Below are 25,086 nucleotides of genomic sequence, written 5' to 3'. Positions count from 1 at the left end.
GATGATCAAATAAGTACTTAGTATGAACACAAAACAGAAAAAAAAATACTTCTGGGGGAATTCTGCGCCAAAAAGTTTAAAATTCTGCATATTTTATTTTTAAAGTAACACAATATAATCACACCAGTTTCAATTATTTTGGTAATTTCAAAATACCTGTCAATAAGTATGTCTGTAACAATACAGACAACAAAAGATTCAGTAAATGTGTTTTGACCAATAGATTCCTTATTATGCATATTAATACAGAACTTTGAGCAATAATTCATTTAAAACTACAATACAGAATGCATTTACCACACCACTCAGAAGCAGTGCAAAGGTTTGCGGAAGTCAGGGTAATGGAGGAGCTGAGGGAGAGGAAAGTAATTGCTGGGAAGGAGCGGCATGGGAATGAACCTGGAGGGCTGTTAGGTTTTTGGGGGAACGGGGGAGGGATTGTTACAGAGTTGGGGAGCCTTCCCTGGCTGACCCCTAGCCTCTCTCATTCAGTCAGGCACATCTGCCCCTATGCCCATGTGTCCCTGCACCCCCACTCAGCCAGCCCTCTTCCCTCATCTCCATGTACCCTCACTCAGCCGCCACTCCTCCTCCTCCATCCCCATGTGGCCCTGCACCCCCACTCCCATTCAGCCCTCACACCAGTCTGTCTCCCACTAGGCCTTCTGAACCCCTGTCTGTAACACCCCCTCCCCCCAGCAGCCCCATGTGCCCCACGCTGTCTGTCCCTCACACATCCCATGCCTCCTCACCTGGCCCCATGAGCAGGGAACTATGAGGAACTCAACCTCTTCCCCTCCCTCGTCCCTCTTTGTGGTTGGTTATCCTGACTGGGAGCAGCTGCCCTCAGTTCTGGAACCACAGCAGCCCCTGGTGGGCAAAGAGCGGAACTGCAGTGCCTCTGGCAGAATGAATTTTCTGCGGAGAAAAAAAAATTCTGCGGGGCACATGTGCAGTGGCTCAGAATTCCCCAGAAGTTATAAAAGAAGTTTACGTTAAATGAGTGACCTCTACTGGGAAGAAAGAGTAGCTGCATAGTGAAAATCACTGAGAAAATCTGACCTTGAAAATGTGGTGTCATGAGATCAAAACTGACAGTTACATATGGGCATGTGTACCTACACACCTCACAAATATTTACGAGTGTGAGATGCAGAAGTTCTTATATAGAAATGTAAACTCTTCCCTTATTTCCACATATTTATGCTGAAAATGATCTTCAATGCATTCAAATATCATTCTTCACATAAAACAATTGATAAGTAGTTTCACAATATTAATATTCTCCTGCAATAATTTACACCAGCATAAAACTGATGCTAAGGAATCTCAGGTGTTCTCCCTTACTCATTGAAACTGAGCAGCTATAATAGGTTTCAAAATAATTCGAGTACTAGTACTGTAAAATTATAATATGGCTCACAATTCTGCTACTTCACAATTTACTAGGGTAACACACTGTGCATATACAAATATTTTTTTCTTCATCTATACATAGTATTAACAAGATAGATTGAAGAACATTTGATTAAAGCAGAAGGGCTTTTAAAAATATTTAGTATAGTGCAGCACAAACATCAGTAACATTCATTTAAAAAGGGATTAAAAGAACTTTGATTATAATTCTTGGTGCACTGTACCTTTGCCGTAAGGAGCAGGGCTAGCAGAAGCGTTCCTATCACTAGCAAAAATATTATGAAAATGCTAATTATTTTATCAAGCATTTTCTCCAACCACACGATCATCTGTGCAGAAAAAAGAAAAACAAATCATGACATACAAAAAAAAAATCAGTTTTTTTATTCAAGTGATACTGACCCAGTCTGACAATCCTGATTTCAACAGGAGTTTTCTTTACAAAAAGACTGCAAGATCAGACCCTAAGCTTAGATATGAACAATTAACAAGCAATGTTTAGCATGACAACTAAGGAAAATGTTACAATGCAAGTGATTTTGCAAATTAAATTTAAATATTTCTGTGAATCACATAGCAAGCTCTCAGCAAAGCAATCAGAAATTTAACATTATTTTGTTATCTGACCCAAAGAAGCTAGCACTCATTTTAATTCTGAACTTATATTCTGGCTTAATTTCTTGTCTGCAAGCAACAGAGAAACTTATGGTTACTATCATCTGCACAAAACTTGGGAAGTTACCGGTGTGGACTATATAACCATAATTTGCAAACTTAGATGGCTGAAAATCACCCAAGTCTCTAATGAGATACCTACATAAGTGGCCTGATTTTTAATGCTGCTAAGCAGACCTCAAGCCTGAACTCAGTGCAGATGGCCTGAACACACACATGCCACAACTAACCAGTAATCACACCACTTCAGGTTCATGAAGTTCTGTTGGCGTCATTCAAGGCGGGAAAAAATCTTAATTACATGGCTGTGTGGAGAGTACTCTAGAAAAGAGTAAACTGCACTTAATCGAATATGAAAAGGGCCTGATTAAATAAAGATCGCATAACTTCATCATGGGCAAATCTATTTTTTCCAGATTTTGTGTCTCAAAAGTCAGAAAAAAGCACCAGAGTAAAAAAAAAACAACAAAAAACAAAAAAAAAAAAAACCCACACACTAGCAGGGTAAATCTTGCTGTGCTCTAAAATTTTACTTTAAAACAGAACTGAGTTCAGAGGCAATATGCAGAAGGTTCAATATTTCCAAACGAGAAATGGCTAGACATTCAGGGGTTGTGCTGATAATTTTAGTTGCTATTCTTTTCCTCAGTGTCATGTAATGTCAAAAGTTAGAGTAATAGGAGCTCTCTCTATTACGGATCCCTATTCCTGCATACAAAGTTGCTTTATTGATCAATTACTGATTGTTACAGTTTTAAAATCTCATATCTGGAACATCACCGTGGCATCTGAACACCTAATATACATTAATGATTTTACCCTCAGACTCCACTATAATTGACATCTTGTTTAACACACACTGTTACAAGGCAAACAGCCAGCATTTCAGAGCAACCATTCAGAATACAGTGTGACACTCTCTTTACAGTGGTAATTGTTGAATTCTGCAAGTTCCTGCAATGAAACCTGCATTATACTATGTTCTGCAAAAAGGAATCTCAAAAAGCCTGAAGTACCCAGCAAAAATCTCAGAGAACACGGAAATTTTCAGTGTTTGCCACCATACCCTGAAACACTTGAGCAATCATTCAAGTCCTCTCCCTGGTAATAGTGGGGAAGTCAACTGCCTGCAGGGCAGGTATCCGAAAAATTCCAACTAGTTTGAACTCCCAACTATTTACTATCTAGGAAACTATAGAAAATCCTGTTTCAGTTTTGCCCTTTCAAAGGGCTCATACGTTTAGGGATTTTGACGACACAGCAACAGAAAAATGAGTTAGTTACCTTTTCTGGAATTGGTGTTCTTTGAGATGTGTTGTTCATGTCCATTCCACATTAGGTGTGTGCGCTCGCCACATACACCGGTGCCAGAAGTTTTTCCCTCAGCAGTATCTTTGGGGACCAGCTCTGGTGCCCCCGGAGCGACGGGAACATATGGCGGTGAAAGGGGCATCACCGGCTCTCCACAACCTCATTTCCTTCTTGCCAGAAACTCTGACAGTGGGAGAGGGAGGGCGGGTCATGGAATGGACATGAGCAACACATCTCAACCACCACCTGTTATGGAAACAGTAATTGTCTTTTCTTCTTTGAGTGCTTGCTCATGTCCATTCCACATTAGGTGACTCAAAAGCAGTACCCCTGGAGGTGGGTAGGAGTTCACAGATGTATAGATTGCAATTGGCCTGCTGAGTGATGGCATAATGAACCGTGAACGTGTGGACAGAGGACCACGTTGCGGCTCTACAGATGTCCTGGATAGGGATGTGCGCCAGGAAGGCCGAAGACACATGAGCCCTAGTCGAGTGGGCTCTAACAACTGGCAGCAGCAGAACCCCTGCCAGGTCATAACTGGTCTTTATGCACAAGGTAATCCAATTGGAAATTCTCTGCGAGGACACTGGCAGGCCCTTCATCCTATCCACTGGAGCGATTAAGAGCTGAGTTGATTTATGGAAAGGTTTGGTACGTTCTAAGTAAAAAGCCAAAGCCCTTTGGATATCCAGCACGTGAAGTGCCTTTCTTCACTGGTCTTGCGCGGTTTGGGACAGAACACTGGGAGGAAGATGTCCTGGCTCATAAGGAAGGTGGACACCACCTTCAGCAGGAAGGCTGGGTGAGGCTGCAGCTGAACCTTGTCCTTGTAGACGACCCTGTATACCAGTTCTGAGGTCAAGACTCTAATTTCAGAGACTCGTTTCGCCAACATCACCGCCATCAGGAACATGACCTTCCATGACAGGTGGGAATGGGAGCAGGAACCCAGCGACTCGAAAAGGGCCCGTGAGCTTAAAAAGAGGACCAAGTTAAGATCCCACTGCAGGACAGGAGTGTGTACCTGCGGCAAGAGTCTCTCAAGCCCTCTCAAATATCTGACCGTCATGTCATTGCAAAACTCCATCTGTCCTTGGATCAGCAGGTAAAAAGTGGAAATGGCTGCGAGATGCACTCTAATGGACGTGTGCACCAGGCCCTAGTCCTCAAATGAAACTGATAATCTAGGACAGCCTGTATTGAAGAACACAAAGGAGAGATGTCACACTCCGACGCCCAGCAGGAAAACCTTATCCACTTGGCCAGGTACATCAATCTAGTTGAGGGCTTCCTACTTCCCAGGATGACCTGTTGGACCTTCTCCGAATAGATCCGCTCCTCTGGGGACCACATACACCGCTACAGATGCTGCACACCAATCGGACCACTCTGAGTTCTTTGACATTTATGTGGAGCGTCATCTCTTCCAGGAACCACATACCCTGGGTCTGAAAATCTCAGAGGTGCACACCCCAGCCAAGGAGTCTGACACCAACTCTATGGAGTGGGGGTGGGGGGAGATGTTGAACAGAACTCTCTCTGGACCTTCTCACGATCGGTCCACCATCACAGTGAGGAAAGTACTGCTGGGGGGGATGGTCACTATCTTTTCCAGGTGATCCCTAGACTGGGAATAGGCTGTCAGCCATTCCTGCAGGGGCCGCATCCAGAGCCTGGCATGGTGGACAATGTATGTGCAGGCTGTCATGTGGCACAGCAGGCACAGGCAGACCCTGGCTGTAGTCAGGGGGAATGGGGACACTTCCATGATGAGGTCTGTCAAGGCCCGAAATCTTTCTACCAGCAGGAACGCTCTTGCGCAGGTCCAGGCGAGGAACGCTCTGATTAACTCTACCCTTTGCACAGGCACCAACGCTGACTGTGTCGTTTACCAGGAGGCCCAGGGAGCGGCATGTGGCTTGAAGCACTGCAAAATCCCTTTGGATTTGAGACCTGGAGCTGCCCTTGACCAGCCAGTCGTTGAGATACATGTAGATCTGGATACCCCAGCGCCTGAGGTAAGTGGCTACCACTGACATGCAGCTGTTAAATACTCTTCGTGTTGTCGCCAGGCCAAACGAGAGGGCCGCAAACTGGTAGTGGTGGGGCCCCACTGTAAACCGGAGGAAGTGTCTGTGTCCTTGAAAGAGCGCTATATGGAAGTATGCATCCTTCAAGTCGAGGGTGGCATACCAGTCTCCCGAATGCAGGAAGGGGGATGATAGAAGCCAGGGAGACCATGCGGAACTGTAGCTTCCTCAGGTACTTGTTGAAGTCTCGCAGGTCCAGGACGGGTCATAGACTGTCCTGGGCCTTTGGGATTAAAAAGTACTGGAAATAGAACCCCTTGTTTCTGTTCGAGAGGAACTTCTTCCACTGCACCCAGCTGTTGTAACCCCTTTACCTCCTGTGCAAGGAGACTCTCGTGAAAAGGGTCCCTGAAGAGGGAAGGGGAAGGTGGGTGGGAAGCAGGGGTAGAAAGGAACTGGAGGGTATAACCCTGTTCCACTGTGCTGAGGACCCAGGGATCCGAAGTTACAGCTTTTCAAGTAGGGAGGAACTACTGGGAAAGATGGAAGAGCACTGGGAAAGATGGATCTGGCGAATAGTCAGGTAGGTCACCCTCCGACGTACCCTCAAAATGACCATTTGGCCCCTTACTTGTTACAGGTCAAGCTTGACTGGGCGGAGGCGGGTGGTGCTCGTAGCCCTTGGCTCATTTGCGGGGCTGGTCCTGCCGAGGCTGGCTCCCCTGGCCCTAAGGCTGCTGTGGTTTGAATCACTTACGCGCCAGGGCCGGGATGTAGAGACCCAGGGTTTTCAGGGTGGTGCGGGAGTCCTTGAGGCTATGCAACTTGCTATCTGTTTGCTTCACAAGTAGGGCTCGGCCATCGAAGGGCAAGTCCTACATTAACTGCTGGGCCTCAGTGGACAACGCAGAGAGGAGCAGCCAGGAGGCTTGCCACATGGAGATAGTGGAAGCCATGGTGCGGGCAGCAGCAATCAGTGGCATCTGATGCCACCTGGAGGGCTGTCCTGGCCGCAGTTGTTCCCTCATCGAGGATCGATCAGAACTCCTTCTTGGAAGCCTCGGGGAGCGACCCTTCAAACCTGGCCATGGCTTGCCACAGCCGCAGGAACCTCCACGTCCATTGGTTGTTCAGCAACTTGTTTCCCTGGGTCCTCCTGGACCTGTGGGGTCTTACCCGTGGAAGCCTCGAGCACTAGAGAGGGATGGGATACCGATGTCGCTGCCCTCTCCGAGACCGACTGGGCAGCCTGGGAAGATTGGGAGAACCCCCATGGGTACCATAGCGCTGGTCACTGCGCTTGGGGCCATGGGACAGGTTTTGGTGCTGTGACGCAGGTGGCACCGCAAGTACCGGGGCTTGTCCCGCAGTCAGGGAACGTCACTCCGTGCCGGCGCTATAAGCGGATCAGTCAGTACCGGGCATCCAGGATTGGACAGAGCGTTGGCTCTTGTCTGACTGGTGCCAGTCGCTGTGTCCCGAAGCCAACATGTCCGAGCAAGCCGGGCCATCTTGTTTGGGGTCTCAGGGACTCACAGCGATCGGCAGATCTGCACTGGACACCCGGAGATCCCCGCCTCACGCTGCTCGACTAGTACGTCAAATGGGCCCAGGAGCTACCACTGACCGGTTGCTGGAAGGATCTTCCTGAGTACGGCAACCTCCTTCTTGGAGATGGGCGATAATCGCCTGATGTCTCGGATCCCCGATCGATCCCATGATCGGTACCAGGCCCTTGCAGATGGTCGGGGCTGGTCCCGGAGATCTTGATGGGTGGCGCGTGCCGCAGAGGCTGCGCTAATCTACCAGCGAGTCCCTCGATTTGTGCCCCAGGTGCAGAGACCGAAGAGGCCTCCACTGAGCTTGCTTCTCTAGTCCTGAGGCGCGATGGATTCGGGTGGGCAAGCGATAGCGGGACCCCCCCCTTGATGGGGAACAGTGCCACTGAGGTGGGGACACGCATAGATCCCAATGCAGGTTTTCCCCGAGGCCGGGGTACCATGGGAGCCAGTGTGGGAAGCACCGGGTGCGTCAGGATCTTTTGAGCAGCTCAAAGTCGTAGGCGAAGTATGGGATGGGCTGCACCATTTAACTTGAGCTGGGGCCCAACTTCCCTAGCCCTCTCCTTTCTTTGAGGTAGGAGATCTTCCCCTCAGTCTTTTTTGGCTTCTTGACTGGACTGTGGAGGGAGATCGGTGCTGGCTTGTGGACGGTGCCAGCGGAGCACTGCGCACGGAGACCGAGTAGTCGGTGCGGAGTCGGGCCGCTGCTCCAGTGCTGGAGTGAGTGCTGACTCCATTAGAAGCACTTTGAGACTGATATCGTGCTCCTGCTTTGTCCTAGGTTTGAAGGACTTGCAGATATGACACTTGTCGCTTATGTGCCCTTCGCCTAAGCACCTATGGCAGCTGCTATGTGGATCGCTGATGGGCATAGGTGGTTTTCAGCGATAGCAGGGCTTAAAGCCTGGAGACCAGGGCATGCCCTGTCCCCCAGCTGAGTCCCATTTGGGACTAAGAGAACTTTACGAACTACTACTAAGGGTCACTGTCAACAACTATACTACAAGTTCTGCAGAGTTCGAGACAACATTAGCTGAAGCAGCAGATGTCCAACACCATCACTGGCGGCAAGATGGAACTGAAGGGAGCTGGTGGCACCATTTATACTGCGGCATGTGCACTTTACTCCAAGGGGCACCAGAGCCAGTCCCTTATGGATACTGCTGGGGGAAAAAACTTCCAGCATCCGTGCATGTGGCAACGACACACACCTAATATGGAATGGACATGAGCAAGCACTTGATGAACAAAAAGGATACAGTACCTTAAAAATACTAAGTTAAATATTCACTTTATCTTCTGAAACTTTCCTTGCTATTTCTTTCTCAGTTCAAAAAAAAAAAAAAAAAAAAAAAGTTGTGGCTTCTATTCACAGGTCCAAATTCAGAGACACATCTAAGGGAATCTAAGAAAGCCTAACTAATGTAATGTATTTCTTATCAGATCAAAAACTTACCACTGAATCTGGTCCATATTTCTCTAGGCCATTCTTATAGACTTTCCTTTCTATGCCCTACCCCTAAATACATGCATGCACATAACACACACACACACTTTCTAAACATTAGTCAGCAGCTATTCAGTATTTTAAAGTAATTTAATTGTTAGTCAATAGCTACAAGCAAATGTTGCCATGACATCTAAGACAGTCAAGTAGTAGAAAGAAACCAGACTCCTAAGCTACAGAAGGTCATTCACTCATTAAAAAAATAATGATGGATTTCTGATATGCAGTCAATGAAAACTATCTTAAAATGTCAGGGTTTTGAAGGAAAGGGTATAAACTTCTCTTTACATTTTAAAAATAAAGCAAATTACAAATAATTGAATTACGCCTCAAAACTAAAGCAGGGTCAAAGTACATACATTCATGAGTTCACTGGGAGAAATGTATTTGGAAAAAGTAATTGGGATGAACATTTTAATTGAACGTGGCTTTTTAAATCTACAGTTTGTACTAGGAACTAGCTTTGAAAAGACCGACTCATATCTAGATTTATTGGAATTGGGAGAGTGATTATGCCTTCTATATTTTATACAGCACTGTACGTTATTCACAAAAAACATTTAAATCAAGTCATCTCATCTTAAAAGAACACCTATATCTACCTGAGTGCTCATTTTCTAATATATTTTTACATACTAAAATATTTATTATACATGCAAATTGTATATATTGACAAATCTCTGAATACGTATTTGTTTGTGGTAAAATACAAACAGTATGAGTATCTTACTTCTTTTATGCAGTCGCAGCTGTTTCAATGTCTATTTTAATTTCCCTTCCTAAAATAAAGTAATAAATCAAGTCGGATATGTTTTCTGGTAAGGATTTAATCTTCAATTATTTTAGGACTGTTAAAAAGGGATAATTTAGCTCCAGTGAAGTCAGTTACTCAGATATGTCAGGTTCACAGTGAAAAAGTGCAGATGAGTAGCCAGGTCAAACAAGCTGGAGAGCTGTCTACATTAGGGTTCCCAAGGTTGCTAACACGGGCGCAGAGGCACTGATTTTAGCAAAAATGAAAGGTATTTATGATTCACGCTGTAAACAATAAAGAAAAGGAGTACTTGTGGCACCTTAGAGACTAACAAATTTATTTGAGCATAAGCTTTCGTGAGCTACAGCTCACTTCATCGGATGCATTTTTTTTTTCCACCGAATGCATCCAATGAAGCGAGCTGTAGCTCACGAAAGCTTATGCTCAAATAAATTTGTTAGTCTCTAAGGTGCCACAAGTACTCCTTTTCTTTTTTGCGAATACAGACTAACACGGCTGCTACTCTAAAAGCTGTAAACAATGCCATATAGAGCAAGTCTTTCTAACTCACTGGAATCTCTTCTATGCCTTGGGCTCAGTAAGTAATATTAAGTTGTGTAATTCTTACTCACAAAAGTCCCAGTTTAAAAACAGTCCCTGACAGAAAGCTCTTATATAAAAGAGCTTTGCTCTTACCCCCCCGTCCTAATAACCAGAATTACCAATAACCATTTCAAACCCTGTCTTGCCTCCATGGGTCATATTTTTAGTTTCACACTGCAGAGAGAGAAGCTTATTTTAGTATTCTCGTAAGTACTTTCCTTGAGAGGAAGACAAAAAAGGTAAAAAGTTGTAAAAGAAAAGCAGCCTTTAGAACTGCAATCCAATCTTTTGTGCTTCAATCTTCCCCCTTTCTTAGGATTTTATGAACTGAAGATTTGATAAAATTAAGAGCCTCAGCACTGGAATTTAAGAATTTAGAGTTTGTTTTTGGATTTTATATCTAAGTTGTACAAATATATGATTTGCTCAGCATACACAGGAGTCTTAGCATATTACAAAAAAATATTTTGATATAAATGTTCAAAATATCTGTAGGTACAAGAAATGAAAGATGAGTAGTTTCAAGTACTTTTTTCAAGTAAATAAATAAAGCTCAATTTTTTAAAAAATTGATAGTCTGCATATGATGGGTCTACATTATTTTTATTCTTTTTTAATTCTATTTTATTATTTTTAAAATGTATTTTAATAGCCATGTTAGCGTTTAGCAACTTTTATATTGTGGCAAAATTAAGGTAAACTCACCCACATAAAATCTCTGTTCAAACATTAAGAGTCTAAAACCACAGAATCAAGAAAATGTACAGTTAAGACCAAAATTCCACTGGTACCTCAGTACATTGTGTGGGTATATTGCAGAGATGCAACACATCATTCCCAAACAAAAATTCTTCTTTAAGACAACTTATGGTTGCACATATTTATAATTTAAAAACACTTGCACGTTGTAGTACAGACACAATCTTTTCAACATCAGGAAATGGACGAGGAAGTTAAAAACAGTCGAAATGTCAAGCGTCAGCAGATGGTCAAACTATCCTTCTACTCTAACTGCTCTCCCCAATCCATCTTTCAATAAGAAGCCACACAAATCTTTCTTCACCCCTCCCCGACCCCAACTACCTTCCCACACACTCAGTGAAATCTCTGCATAGGGAACTCATCCACTAATTGGGTGCTGGAGATGAAACTCTATAGTCCCCATGTTTCAGGCTAAAATGACCACAACATCTCATGCATTATTCTCCACATATTTTCCACAGAAGACCCCAACTATAATCTCAATTTTACTGTAACCCAAATTGTTAAAAAAATACCTTTATATCTCCTTCTCCATCCACGGCTACTTTGGACTGGGTATACAACTCTATCCCTTTTACCTCCCATCACAGGCTAGAGCCATCATATTCCAGGTACCTACTACAGTCTACAAGGGCAGCTGTAGGTTATGTGACTGATCAAAGACTATACTTCTATACTTTGTACAAGCAACAGTAAATATCGAGTTTCTGTGCAGTGACAGCTAGTTGGATTTTCTCACCAGTGCTGAGATAAATGAGGACAGAGGTTGATGCCAGAAGTTTAGCTGATTTCCAGTCATTATGGTTTTATCTGTTTTTTTAAAGATACAACCTTTTAACTTCCTGCCCTTCATACATTTAATAAATTTAAATCAATATTCATCTACAACCATTAGTCTATCTTTATGCTTTTCTGTTGGGAAATTTTATGTTTGAGATTTGTATTTTAATACATTTGATGCCAGATCTCCCACCTTGATTTTCATACAAGTTATATTGGCAGCCCTCTCCAGCTCTCTTGCTGCTCCTATGGAGCTGGTATGCTCTGCCAGAGTTTAAGGCTTTGTCTAAAATCGGGATTTGGCCAGATTCCAGCCACTGTGGATGCACTAACAAATTATAGTATAGACAATGAAAGTAGCAATTCGTAGGAGTGTAGTAGCTTAATCCTGTTTAGAACTGAAATAAATTAGTTGAAGTACCTCAGCAACACAGGATGAATTAAGGATGAGATTGTGTGTCATATGGATTACATGGCTATTTTTTTCTATGAACTTCATAGAAAGGAAATTATTTTCTTTTAACTACAGCAGCAGTTTTGGACATTCCTTCCTTCCACTTGTTGCTGCTTTGGGTGCTGATGAACCAAGTAATGGTTCAATATGGAGTAATCTGGAGTTTTATTTTTCCCTTAAGAAAAAGAATGTGTGGTTTAAGTTGGTGCTTTTGAAGGCAAAAGCCTATTAGCACTGACTAGAGCCAGTCATAATACAGGAGCTATGCAAGTTTCTACTCACAACTTTGTAAACTTACCCTAGTCCTGACCTTCAACACCTTTAAGCTCCCCTAAACAGAAAATGCCTATCGAGTCAAATTATGTGTTGGCTTTGTGACGTGTACAGATGGGGATTAGTCAGATATCAAATTTTTCTTGAATCTTAAAATTATTTGAACCCAAGTCCACAAAGGCTGCATCCGATGAAGTAAGCTGTAGCTCACGAAAGCTTATGCTCTAATAAATTTGTTAGTCTCTAAGGTGCCACAAGTACTCCTTTTCTTTTTACACTATCCTGCTGTACAAGGCATTTAACTAAATGCATTCATTTTATTTAAAAGATATAGATCAGATGGTGTTATATGACCTCCAGTAGCTTGGGGGGCAGGGAACGACAATTGGGAGGGAGAACTAAAGAGCAAGACATGTTAAAAGCATTCATGCTGCAAAAAGGACACAATCCTTTAGTTGGAATCACAAACTCTTTATTTACCTTCTTATTAAGCCAGTGCCACAGCTTGTGGGGGAGGAGAGGGAAGGGAGACGGAGAAGAGAAAAAAAAAAGACAAGAAGACAGTGGAAGATTATTGAAGAATGCAGTAATAGTGTGAATAGAAATGAAGGCAGACAGTCATCCACAGAATGAAAATTAAGTAATTCCAGACCCAAAGGTAAACTACAGTAGGAAATAAATAGTGAAATCTGTAATACAATAATCTAGGATTTACCAGGAAAATGCATAGGTGTGGCAAAATTCGATTCATGTAGATATATAAATTTCAACAGATATCAATATTTTAAAGCTTTTTTCCTACTTTTATCTCTACATTTTCACAGTTGTGGGAAATTATGGAGAGGTAAAACAGTAATATTTAATGACAGCAGACAGATTCAAAAAGCTAAAGCTTTATAACCATTAACAAAAAAACTGTCAACATTACATATCACAATATATACAAAGCAAATATCCTTAAATGAAAAATTAATAAGTTCAAGCAACCTTCTTCTTACTTTGTCTAATAGTAAATTTTGACTATTATCTATGGAAATATTTTTCTGTTGGCTTATGTATGGTGAAATCAATATTTACCAACATTTTCCGATAATCTAATCTTTTCAAGCCTAAATATGCATAATATTTAGAAAGGAGTACAGTGAATGAATATAATCATCATATTTTGCTAGCGTAACTTAACAGTAATAAGCCAGCTATAAATCAGCATCACTATGCCTTGAATAGTTACAGATTAACAGTAGCAAGCCAACATTTTAAAATCAGTGCAACACTTGTGAAAGTTCTTTTCTAAAAACAGCGTGATATTATTGTGATATCAGGAATCAGCATCTCATGCACCAGTTTATTGCAATGAGGTTCCAACTTTGACCAAAGATATAGTTTAAAACATATGTGAAGCGTCTTCTATGTTACCTATTGTGATGCACATAAATTTTATTATCCTATTACTATTACTGCATTCACACCCAGTGAGAATCAGTATGAAAAGGAATATAAAATACATGCATATATTTATATGCATGATGTACAAACCAAGAGGTCGTGGAACCAACACTTATTTACACGTGCTTGTCTGCAGTCAAATCATATTATAAATTCAGGTGCTAAGCCCTTCTCTGACAAGCAACCGTCTACTTTTGTACTGAGATAAATATTACTCTCTAATTCTCACCCAAACTACTCAGAGACTCACTCATTCTAAGGCCTGCTCTTAAAATTGAGATTTTACTTCAATTCCAGCTATTGGTGACAAGTCACAAATACATCCATGCAAACCCCCAAGTGTGGACAATGAAAGTGGCAGCTTGCACCCGTGAAGCTTGAAACTGGGATAAGCTCCAGGTAGGATAAGTATAAAATTAAAGAATTAAAATTAGCTTAAATTTGGTTAAGGAAAAGTATGTGTGTTGTAAAGAAAGGCCCCGACTCTCAAGAAGGAAGATCTTGAAAATAATAAGCAATAAGGCCAGAAGGAACAAAGTAGGGAGAATGTCTGTCTTAAAATGAGCCAACACAGCCCTTCGCCAACCCACATACCAGTGTTAAAGCTTATGTGAACCAAAGTAGACAGCAAGAAGGAGGGGAGAAAATGCCTTTGGAAGAAAGGTGGTTGTAAATCTTATCTGGATTAAGACTGGAAATAAGGGTGAATTGTCTCAACTTGGTTTTTAACTGAAGCTAGTAATTGGCAATGACATCACTTGTTTGTAAAAGTAAGTTCTTAAAGAGTCCATTGCCAATACCTGCCTGACCAAGCTGGAGCCTACCAATATGAATCTAAGCAACACTGGGTTTAATCCATTTGTAAATATCTTGATCAAATGCTTATTAATGTTTTGTTACTGTTTGGATGTAGTATATTGCTTATTGGTTAGGCTTTTGAGGCATGTTTAGAGCAATTGTATAAGTACTATTTGGCCTTTGGATTTAATAAAGGAATAGTAAAGCAGTACTTGTGGCACCTTAGAGACTAACAAATTTATTAGAGCATAAGCTTTCGTGAGCTACAGCTCACTTCATCGGATGCATCCGATGAAGTGAGCTGTAGCTCACGAAAGCTTATGCTCTAATAAATTTGTTAGTCTCTAAGGTGCCACAAGTACTGCTTTTCTTTTTGCGAATACAGACTAACACGGCTGCTACTCTGAAACCTGTCATAAAGGAATAGTGTTTCCCATATTAATAATTCCAACATCCCATCAGAACAAATTGTGTTTTTTCTTGTCTACAGCTGGGGTTTGCACCAGTGGCTGGCCACCAATAGATGGAATTGGGACAAATTCCTAATACAAACAAGGCCTACGAGAAAATGTTTCAAATAAAACCAAAATTTCAGAACGTAAATTAAAGTATGATTAAGCAAGCAACAGGCTTACAATTAAACATAGGCATTCAAAGATTTCAAAACAAACAATATACAACTGAAGATATGCAGTTATCCCATATACTAGTGTGGCTTGTGTACACCTGTTCCTATGGAAACAAGGCACAGAAATGGAAAGGTGCAAGAAAGCTTCAAAAGTCTAAGCCTCCAGCTTCTGATTTGTTTCCACTCTTTCTTCCCAGGAAATGGGATATTGTATAAGTCAAAAATAAGGTAAGGGGTTTTTATAGATTTAACAAAAAAATAAAATAAAAAAAAATCTTGCCTTACCTTACTTTCATGGAAGCTGAGTAGAAAATTCCCATACGAGTATAACAACCCCTTTTCATCATTAAGTATCAAGCAGCGTAAATAGGATATTTTGATCAGCTACTTTCCCCCGTTAATGGTTATAATAATATGACAGAGGGAAAATTATTGTCCTGGTTCTAGCCTGGGAAATTAACATGATACTAGCATAACCTCCCTCATTCAGATTCTCTCTTTTATATCTTCTCCATTCTAAAAATAATACAACAAATGATAGATAGAATAGTCTGGAAACAGGATTTCCAGTTTTCAGCAGGAAAATGTCAATAGTGTTAAGTATATAACTCAGGATTAGGGGACATTATATACAACATGCCTTATTTCCCACTGTAATACTGACAAATGTACCCAAAAATGTTGTTGCTTCTACCCCAGCAATCAAGTTAGTTTTAAAAAAAATATGACCCATTTGGGTTAAACTGAATATTTGAGGAAGTAAAATTTAATAAAACTACATTCACTTTCTCAGTACTTTTTAAGGAAGCTATTTATATTCATGCTGACATCTCTCTGAAGATGATTTATCATGGCTATATGTATTTCCATAATCTGGTAAATGTTTCTACTAAGATGTGTTTGAACTGTACGACTAGTATGGTGCTTGATGTACACCAACACTGGACTCTGTATGGTAAAAGAGGTGCCCAACCTGTTTGTAACATTCACATCAAGTTCTCCTATACTCTATCAAGAATAGTTAAATGGACTATATGCATTTGAATACACTAAAAACAACCTTGGCTGCAGTTAATAAAAATACTCACTAGGAAAGGGAAACATCAGTACAATCCTGATTTATAGATGTCTGGAATGATGTGTGGAATCATTCAGTGGACAGGAAACACCATATGACGCCATTAAAGAGCTATCCTTATTAACCCCAACAGAAATGAAATAAAACAAAACTATAGAATCACCATTTTAAACATTAACTGAAACCAATGAATTTTTTTTTTAAAGTGTGTGTTAGGGTGAAGCAAAGCACTGATTTTGGATTAATTACAAATGAGAGAGTAAAATATACACATTTGTATAGGGATTGTAGGGGCAGAGAGAGGAGAACACCTGGGATCTCCCCCCCCCCCCCCCCCGGAAGCTCCCAACTTCTACTGAGATGCTATCAGCAGCAGGGACAGTGCCAGAAGGAGTAGCATGAGGGGACAGTAAAACCAAATTTGCTAAAAACATCTCATTTTCCTAATCTAATTAGGACCTATATGAAATGCACAAGTAGGTTTCATTGCTACCTCCAGAGCCTCCAAGTTGTCCCGTTTTTATTATTTGTGTTATCATAGTGCCTAGGAGCCCAAGTAATGGATCAAGACCTCTTGTGCTAGGCGCTGTACAGAACAATAGAATTTCTGCCCCAGAGTGTCCCCTTGATCTGTTGAGAGAGAGAATAAAACAGCAATGCTTGTGTTCCCTTTCCTCACCCAGGACTTCTCTCAGGGTGTGATATGCCCCATCTTCCCTGTAGGAGAAAAAGGACCTGGAGTAGGGGGAAAGCTGAACAGACTACTTTCTCACAGCTCCCCCTTGGTAGATCAAAGGAATGCTTCAAAAAGGGAGCTCAGTGCTAAAGGCATGAGCTTACTAGCAGCTCTCTCCCTCACCCTCTCTCAGTTGTTTATTAGTTTAACTTAAGAAGGGGAATAAAACATTCTTCCCTAGGCCCCTGCCTTGGCTGACAGATTCTCTTGGGTGGAATGGGACACCTTTCTGCTCTATGCATCACTTGCTCTTGGTAGTGGGACTTCTTCTTGGCCCTACCACGTGCCAGACTGTCAGAAGCAAGCATCACTACTATACATTTTAGACAGCTGTTTATGTTTCAAACAGCAGCAGCTGCCTGTTTTCTTCACATTAGAGTCTGCTGCTGCTTCCTGGAGCTGAAGCTCAACTCAGCTCCCCCCATCCCCTTACTAACAGAAAGTAGTGAGTATGGCTTTCAGGGAAAGCAGGCCCATATGACCGCCACACTCTAACATTAAAATTAAACATACTGCTAAACAGATTTAAAATGGTTAATCATCTTGCTTTTACTTCTAAAGAAAAAGAGGGTTTGCTATTCTTTTGTTCTTATTACAGTATCACACTATCAAAAGTGTTAGAAATAGACATAACACCTTTAACTTACATCACATGCTTTCATTTTTTGCAACATTTATTCCTATCTACACCATAGAACCAACTGTTTCAACAAAATCATAGGTCTGGAGGAGACATTGAGAAATCATCTAGTCCAGTCCCCTGCATTCACAGCAGGTGTAAATATTATCTAGACCATACCCGACAGGTGTTTGTCTAACCTGCTCTTAAAAAAAAAAATCTCCAATGATAGATTCCACAACCTCCCTAAACAATTTATTCCAGTGCTTAACCACCCCAGTGTGGGAGTAGGATTTTATATTTGTATTAGAGGTTATAATGATTGACATTATAATAATGTACTATGTATTCATTTATGATTTGATCATCCTGCCAGCCACCTTTTTAAGTAGCAGAAAGGAATGACCCTCTGGGACATTGGTAAAAACACATCTGACAGACTCCCAGTGTCTGTACTACTGATGTTAAGGTAGGAAGAGACCAGAATAGTCCTTATGGCTGATTATGGTCACCTTTTGTTTTAGGATAAGACTTCATTACAGTATTAGCTACAGGGTCTTGCTTCTTGTATGCATTGCAAACTAAATTATGAAAGGTTCTTTTGTAATCCCTTTAGTAACTATATAATCCTTTCCAAAATGTTATCCTGTCTGAAAGTCTCTGTAAAATTGGGTGTGAGTAAAGGATGTGTGCATGGTTAAGGATGAGTGTGAAAGCCATCACAAATGTCCAGATGGTCAAGAAAAAGTGAGAGATTGTGTCTCCTGGTGTTTCCATCAGAAAGCATCCATTGTATCCAATGCTAAACATGTTAGTAGCATTGACGACCTCAGAGGTGAGGCAGGCACCCCTGAAAGCGAGACAACAAATAGGAGATAACGATGGGAAGCCTGACAATAACCAAAGAATGATAACAGTGGAAAATCCTAAGATTAGCACCATTTAAGGAGTAACGATTACAGAATAACATTGCAAAATCCATATACTAAAGTGGAAATTTACAAATATAAAGCTGGGGTGTTTTGCCATAGAACTCTGGGTTCAGTCCTGCAAAGCCTTGGAGCATCGGATCTGACCGACAGAGCCCAGCTCCTCATTCGTGCTCAATCTAACTGGCCATTAGATTGACTCGAGCTACGACAGACTGGTAACTATAAAGAACATCTGCAGGACGTGTGTGTGCGCACGCACGCGCACATACTAACTGTTGTATTTTCAATAAATGCGGCATGCTGCCTTCTACCTTATTAAAAATCTCATGTGCTTTGTATGGGCATAATAACAGTTAGAAAGTTTTTCCTAATGTCCAACCTAAACTGCCAATTTAAGCCTATTGCTTCTTGTCCTATCCTCAGAGCTTAAGGAGAAACATTTTTCTCCCTCCTCCTTGTAACAACCTTTTATGTACTTGAAAATTATGTCCCCACTCAGTCTTCTCTTCTCCAGACTAAGCAAACCCAATTTTTTCAATCTTTCCTCATAGGTCATCTTTAATCATTTTTGTTGCTCTCCTCTGGACTTGCTCCACGTTGTGCACATCTTTCCTGAAATGTGGCACCCACTGACTTAGAAAACCAGAAGAAAATAAGCAATGCCATATTCAGTAGCTTCCCAAGAGAACCCAGCCCCACCCCACAGGTTTTTTCCCCACCACCACATTGGCCTGTTCTACACTGTCGATCGTGCTTTTGCACAGTTTAAACACAAATGTAGTTGAAGTAGCTTAGGTCCTATCTACACAATGAAAAAAGTTGCTTTTTAAAAAACAGTTAGCTTAACATGATCAGGATTCCCCTCCCCAAACACCTATGTACCTTCAGTTTATCATCTTTACCATCAGTTAAAAGAATTGTAAAATTGGAAATCCTCATAAATATCCAAGTAGAAAATCATGTTAAGCTAACAACTTTAAAAAACTACTTTTTTTTTTAGTATGTAGACATCATCTTAGTTCCAGGGGGAGCTAAACATTATTATAAAAAGATTTAAAAATGTGCTATAGCCTTCAAGAGAGCAAGCACAGTCAAGGCCTAAGATACACTTTTACATAAAGAACAATGTGCTTATGAGTGGCAGACACTTATTTTAGAGTTATAGCTTTCTAGACCACAGCTTACAAAGAACAAAGAAAATGTTATTCAGAATTATGGCTTAAGAAAATAAATTTAAATACCTTACTGTCAAGTTTTAGCATGACCCTTCCAAGTCCTCTGATTGGCCGTGGAGCAAGAGCCTCCTGCCGCTCCTTCACAAAGTTTTCCAGAACATGCCACCAACTACTACAACGTTTCGCCATGAAGTTTACAACTCCAAAGTGGACCACAAGTTTTTTAAGAACCCAAACTGTAATAAAAAAAAGAGGGAGAAAGGATTAGGGATTTAAGAAGTGCACCATGTCAGGGTTTTTCACTCCATTGTGAGAGCGAGTTAGAAAAATCAAATTGCTTTAATAAAAACTCATCACCAGAAACAGTACTAAACGTCAACTTTTTAAAAACTGGTGGTCATTTACTTGCAGAAAAACATGTTCAGCTATCTGAAGTTTTAAGTCCAGACGGATAGCACCATTATGGAGGTTACAGTTCATATCAAGGTCTGATGTAAATAGGTGCAATTCCACAGATTGTAAGCATGGCACTAAATTGTGTAGCTACACATAATATAACTGACAAATAAAATAAAATCTTCGACAAAAGGCAAACTTTTCTCCCTCAGAATTCCTAAAACTTTAGGCCTTCTATAATGTTAAATCTCTCTTTCCTCTTAGGCAAAATAAGAGTGTACATCTATTTATTTATTTTTTATGTATGTGTATGTGTGTGTGTTCGTTCACAATAGGAACAAGTACTTGTGGCACCTTAGAGACTAAAATTTATTTGAACATAAGCTTTTGTGACCTACAGCTCACTTTGTAGCTCACAAAAGCTTATGCTCAAATAAATGTGTTACTCTCTAAGGTGCCACAAGTACTCCTTTTCTTTTTGCGAATACAGACTTACACAGCTGCTACTCTGAAACCTGACAATAGGAACAGTTATATGTAAGCTTGCAACCAAACTTTCATTATAACGATCCGGATTTCATTTGCTCTTAAGTCTCTAAGAAAAGTTCTCCTTTGGAACTGAAATTGCATCTCAACTCAAAGATGATTAAGGCAACTTTTAGTAAAATCCATACACAGCCTGAATTAGGCAAATACAAGGAATACTTGTCCTTTATGGAAAAAAACCTAAATCAGTAAGTATATATTGTGCACACAGCTGATTTGTAACATCAAATGTGTCTCTAGGCTGCTAGGTAAATTAGAAAAAAAATATAAAGTTACAGTTCAGCAAAAAAATGATCACTTCAGTTAATGTGCAATAAAAAATTCTGGTTAGGATTTTACTTAATTATGACTTGTACTACAGAGTTCTGTAACTCCATAGTGCTAGCGCCGTGTTTTTCTTTTACAAAATAAATTTTAAAACTAATAGAGTGGCAGGGGAAAAACCTCAGACATACAGTTCTACAACTCCAAAACGAGTTTATAACTTCAAAATCTTCAATATTCCTCTTACTCAATTACATCAAAAAGAAAAGGAGTACTTGTGGCACCTTAGAGACTAACAAATTTATTAGAGCATAAGCTTTCGTGAGCTACAGCTCACTTCATCGGATGCATTTGGATGAAGTGAGCTGTAGCTCACAAAAGCTTATGCTCTAATAAATTTGTTAGTCTCTAAGGTGCCACAAGTACTCTTTTTTTTGCGAATACAGACTAACACGGCTGCTACTCTGAAACCTGTCAATTACATCAAGTATCAGCTGCAACACCCCATGTTTCTCTTATAAAATAAGAGGATTGGGGGAGAAAAAAAAAGGAGGTTACTCATCTTGTGCATCTTTACTGACATTTTTCAAGATGTGTCCCCTTATGGGTGCTCCACTGTAGGTGCAGCAGCATCCCCTGCACCTCAGATCAGACACCTTCACCAGCAGTGCCTGTCGGACCGCACAGGCATACCTCCTGCATCTCATGCCATGAGCAGGATATGTATACCACTGTGCATCCGACCACCCGCCTAGTTCCTTCTCTGCTGCAGAGCTTGTTTCAGCTCCAAAGCAGAGGGGAGGAGGGCGGGTAGCAGAGCACACATCTCGAAGAACCTCAGTTACTGCACAGGGTGAGTAACCTTCCTCTTCTTCGAGTGATGTCCCTAAGGGGGCTCCATTGTAGGTGATTAGAAAGCAGGGCCCCTAATTGGAAGGCTGGAGCTTCGGACTGACATTTACTGCAGATGATAGGACAGCGTGTCCAAGCAGAGTATCTGCTGCGACATCCTGAGTAACAGCATTGTGATAGCTAAAAGCGTCCACTGATGTTCATGTGGCCACTTTGCAAATGTCAGTCGGGGCACTATCGAGAAAGGCAATCAAGTTGAAGAACGAGCAGATGGAATATATGTTTCAGGAGGAGGTTGTCAATTGTGTAGTTTGTAGGACAGATGTATATACTGCGAGATCAACTTGGAAAGGCGTTGCTTAGAGATGGCCACACCTTTATCTTTCGGCTGTTAAGAATAAGCATGGTGATTTATGGAAAGATTTTGTTCTGTCCACGTAGAAAGCTAATGCTCGTCTGACATTCAGGGTGTGCAACGTTGCCTCTTCAGGGACCGCCACCTTGTTGTGCTGAAGGAGCTTGACCGTTCCAATAATCCTCAGAGCTATGTTGTTGGGGGCTTTATTGTCCTGGTCGGGTCTCCAAAGGTGAGCAGGTCTGAGAAGTCCCAGACAAACCACAGTCCAATCCACCAAGTCCTCAACAGTGGATCAGGTGGAAGAGGGTCTTCGGATCTCAGTGGTTGTGAAAGCAGATGAAGGCTGAAGTTGGAGCACTCTAGTCAACTCGGACTTTCCCTGCCACTAGGCCCCAGACCTCCACCTTGTCATGATCGTACAATTGCTGTAGGCGCACCAGCTTCCCCACATTAAAAGAAATCACATGCAAGCTTCAACTCAGGAAACAACATCTTTCCAACCTTCCAAGCCCTGCGGCGACAGGCGATGGGGACAGGATTAGTGAATTGGGCACTCCCTTACCATGAATCTATAGGTAGGTGGTGGTAGCTGGATGGTTGTCTGGCACCTGGACTGAGACGTGTGTAATTTGGCAGCGGCTATCGCGACTGAGCAGTCCTCTTTAGGATCCCCTCTGATCAACCCACATGGGGAGAGGACTAGAAAAGATGTCCTAAACCTAGGCTGTCTCACCCACTCCTGGCTGGATTACCACATCCAGTGGAATCACTCTGCCTGCAGTTGGAACTATAAAAACCACAGTGACTTTTGCTACGTCATGTTTGCTGATAGATAAAAATAATGTATGACTGGAAAGAAGAACTGCTATTGTCGCCAGAGAACTTGTGAGATATAACACTGACATCACTGCCCTGAGCGAGACAAGGTGCCTGGATGAAGGTCAACTGAGAGGAGGTAGTGAAGGCTACACCTTTTTCTGGAAAGAACAATCTGCAGAGGACAGGGGCACTAATGGTGTCAGTTCTGCAATTAAGAAGGTCAGTCAGCTTACAGAACTTCCTGTAGGAATCAATGAACATCTTATGACTCTTCATCTTAAGCTCAGCAACAACCAGCCTGCTGCTTTCATCAGTGCACGTGCTCCAACACTCCATGTTGACAAGTATATCAAGGAACAATTCTATACAGATCTTGAGCAATATTCCCAAGGAGAACAAGATCATTCTCCTCAAAGATTTTAATGCTAGAGTCGGGTATGAGTAAGATCTCTGGAATGGCACTATCAGAAAAGGAGGAGTAGGAAAGGCCAATTCCAACAGCATCCGCCTCCTGAGCAAATGCATAGAACATTGCCTGGTCATCACAGGCACCATCTTTAGACAAAAAGAGAGAAGTATAAGACCACCCGAAGACACTCTCTGTCCAAGCACTGGCACCTTCTTGACCATGTTATTGTCAGAGCTCAAGATCGGAAGGGTGTCTGCATCACAAGGGCCATGCATGAAACCGATGACTGTTGGACAGACCATGTCTTTGTTAAATCTATCATGAATTTCCAGATCGCTTCAAGGCATTGTAAACAGGCAAAATCAGTAAGAAAGAAATTCAACGTCAAGTCCCTTCAACACATAGTGAGTCAGGACAAACTTCAGCAGGGTCTCCACTATATCTATAGCTGACGACAATAATGAAAGTTTCTGGAAGAGATTAAAGGCTGTCATTCTTTCAATATGTGCCGAGGACCATCAGCTATGTCACCCATGATCAAACCAAGATTGGTTTGGTGAGAATGATGCTGAGATTCAGGGCCTGCTCAACAGGAAAAGAAAAGCTCATCGCATATGGCAAAAAGACGGTACACCAGCAGACGGAAGAGTCATACAAGCAACCAAGGCCGAAGCCCAAAGGAAAACCCAGAACATCAAAAACAAGTGGTGGTAAAAAAAGACCAAGGACATTGAGCTTTATGCTGATAAAACATGACAGGAGGATCTTTTTTCAGGCAATAACGGCTATTTATGATCCATGCTCCCACGCCACTCTGATCCCAAGATAAGTTGATGTATTTTAAGGACAGCAAAGCCATCAAAGTCAGATGGAAGGAGCATTTTGAGTCACTCCTGAGCTGTGAGTCAACTGTCTCTGATGCCACTATTGAATCTATACCTCAACAACATGAAAGAATCTCTTGCTGACCCCACTGCCTTAGGAAAAGTAACACAAGCCATTATACAAACCAAGAAAAATGAGGAAGCAATGCCAGATGTCATAACACCCGAAGTCTACAAGTCTGGAGGTGAAGAACTGGTGAGGAAGCTCCAGAAACTTTCTTCATATCTAGTATAATGAAGATTCCAGAAAACAGGAGAAATGCCCACACTGTTGCAATCTTTAAGAAAGATGATAAATCGGAATGTGGAAATTACCGATGCACTGCCTTGCTATCTACAGTAGGGAAAATTCTTGCCCGTATCCTCTTAAACCGATGACTTTGCTTTGCTGAGGAAATATTGTCAGAATCTCTACAGTTTTAGACCATCCTGCGAGACAACTGACATGATCTTCGTTTCCCACCAAATCCAGGAAAAAGTCTTGGGAGCAAAATCAGGATCCATACATGGCCTTCATCAATTTGACAAAGGCCTTCGACTCATTCAATTTCGAAGCCTTGTGGAAGGTGCTGGCCAGTTTTGGCTGACCTCCAAAATTTATCAAGATCCTAAGGCTTTTTTGTGATCAGATAACTACAGAGAACGGTGGTAATGGCCTGGAGACAGACCCTTTCGTCATCAAAACTGGGATTAAGAAAGAATGCGTTATTACCCCAACCCTGTTCTCCATCAATTTAGCAGTCATTTTGGTCCTCATTAAAAACCTCCTCCCCAATGGAGTTGACATTCAATACAAAATGGATGGGCGGGTTTTTAATCTTCGACTTCTCCGCTTGAAGTCTAAAGTCCTCAGGGCGTCCATTACTGACCTTCAGTATGCTGATGACTGTGCCACCCTCGCATACACTGAGAATGACCTTCAGTCCACACGGGATATTTTTGCACAAGCTTTCTGAAGCATAGGACTCTCACTCAATATTGAGACGACTAAAGTTTTCCATCAGCCTGCTTCAGGC

General features: G+C 41.7%; 1 protein-coding gene across 7 annotated transcripts in view; it reads right to left on the bottom strand.

Annotated features, from left to right (window-relative positions):
- Positions 1-25,086, bottom strand: part of TMEM245 (transmembrane protein 245) — a 128,107-nt gene that overhangs the window by 71,534 nt on the left and 31,487 nt on the right. For 4 of the 7 annotated variants that reach the window (XR_006279154.1, XM_038389289.2, XM_038389287.2 and 1 more), the window contains exons 6-8: positions 19,609-19,778; positions 12,611-12,634; positions 1,641-1,745 (exon numbers count right to left, since the gene is read on the bottom strand). Coding sequence is in view for 6 of the 7 variants with exons in the window: in XM_038389289.2 (XP_038245217.1) it covers positions 1,641-1,745; positions 12,611-12,634; positions 19,609-19,778 (299 nt within the window). In the remaining variant the exon portion in view is untranslated. The remainder of the gene's footprint in view (positions 1-1,640; positions 1,746-12,610; positions 12,635-19,608; positions 19,779-25,086) is intronic. The other 3 variants (XM_043508599.1, XM_038389290.2, XM_038389288.2) reach the window with 2 other exon arrangements.

This window comes from Dermochelys coriacea, chromosome 2, assembly GCF_009764565.3.
Source record: "Dermochelys coriacea isolate rDerCor1 chromosome 2, rDerCor1.pri.v4, whole genome shotgun sequence".
NCBI classification, from domain to species: domain Eukaryota; kingdom Metazoa; phylum Chordata; order Testudines; family Dermochelyidae; genus Dermochelys; species Dermochelys coriacea.
The sequence above is the reverse complement of the archived record's forward strand: the minus strand, read 5'-3'. Positions and strand labels throughout refer to the sequence as shown.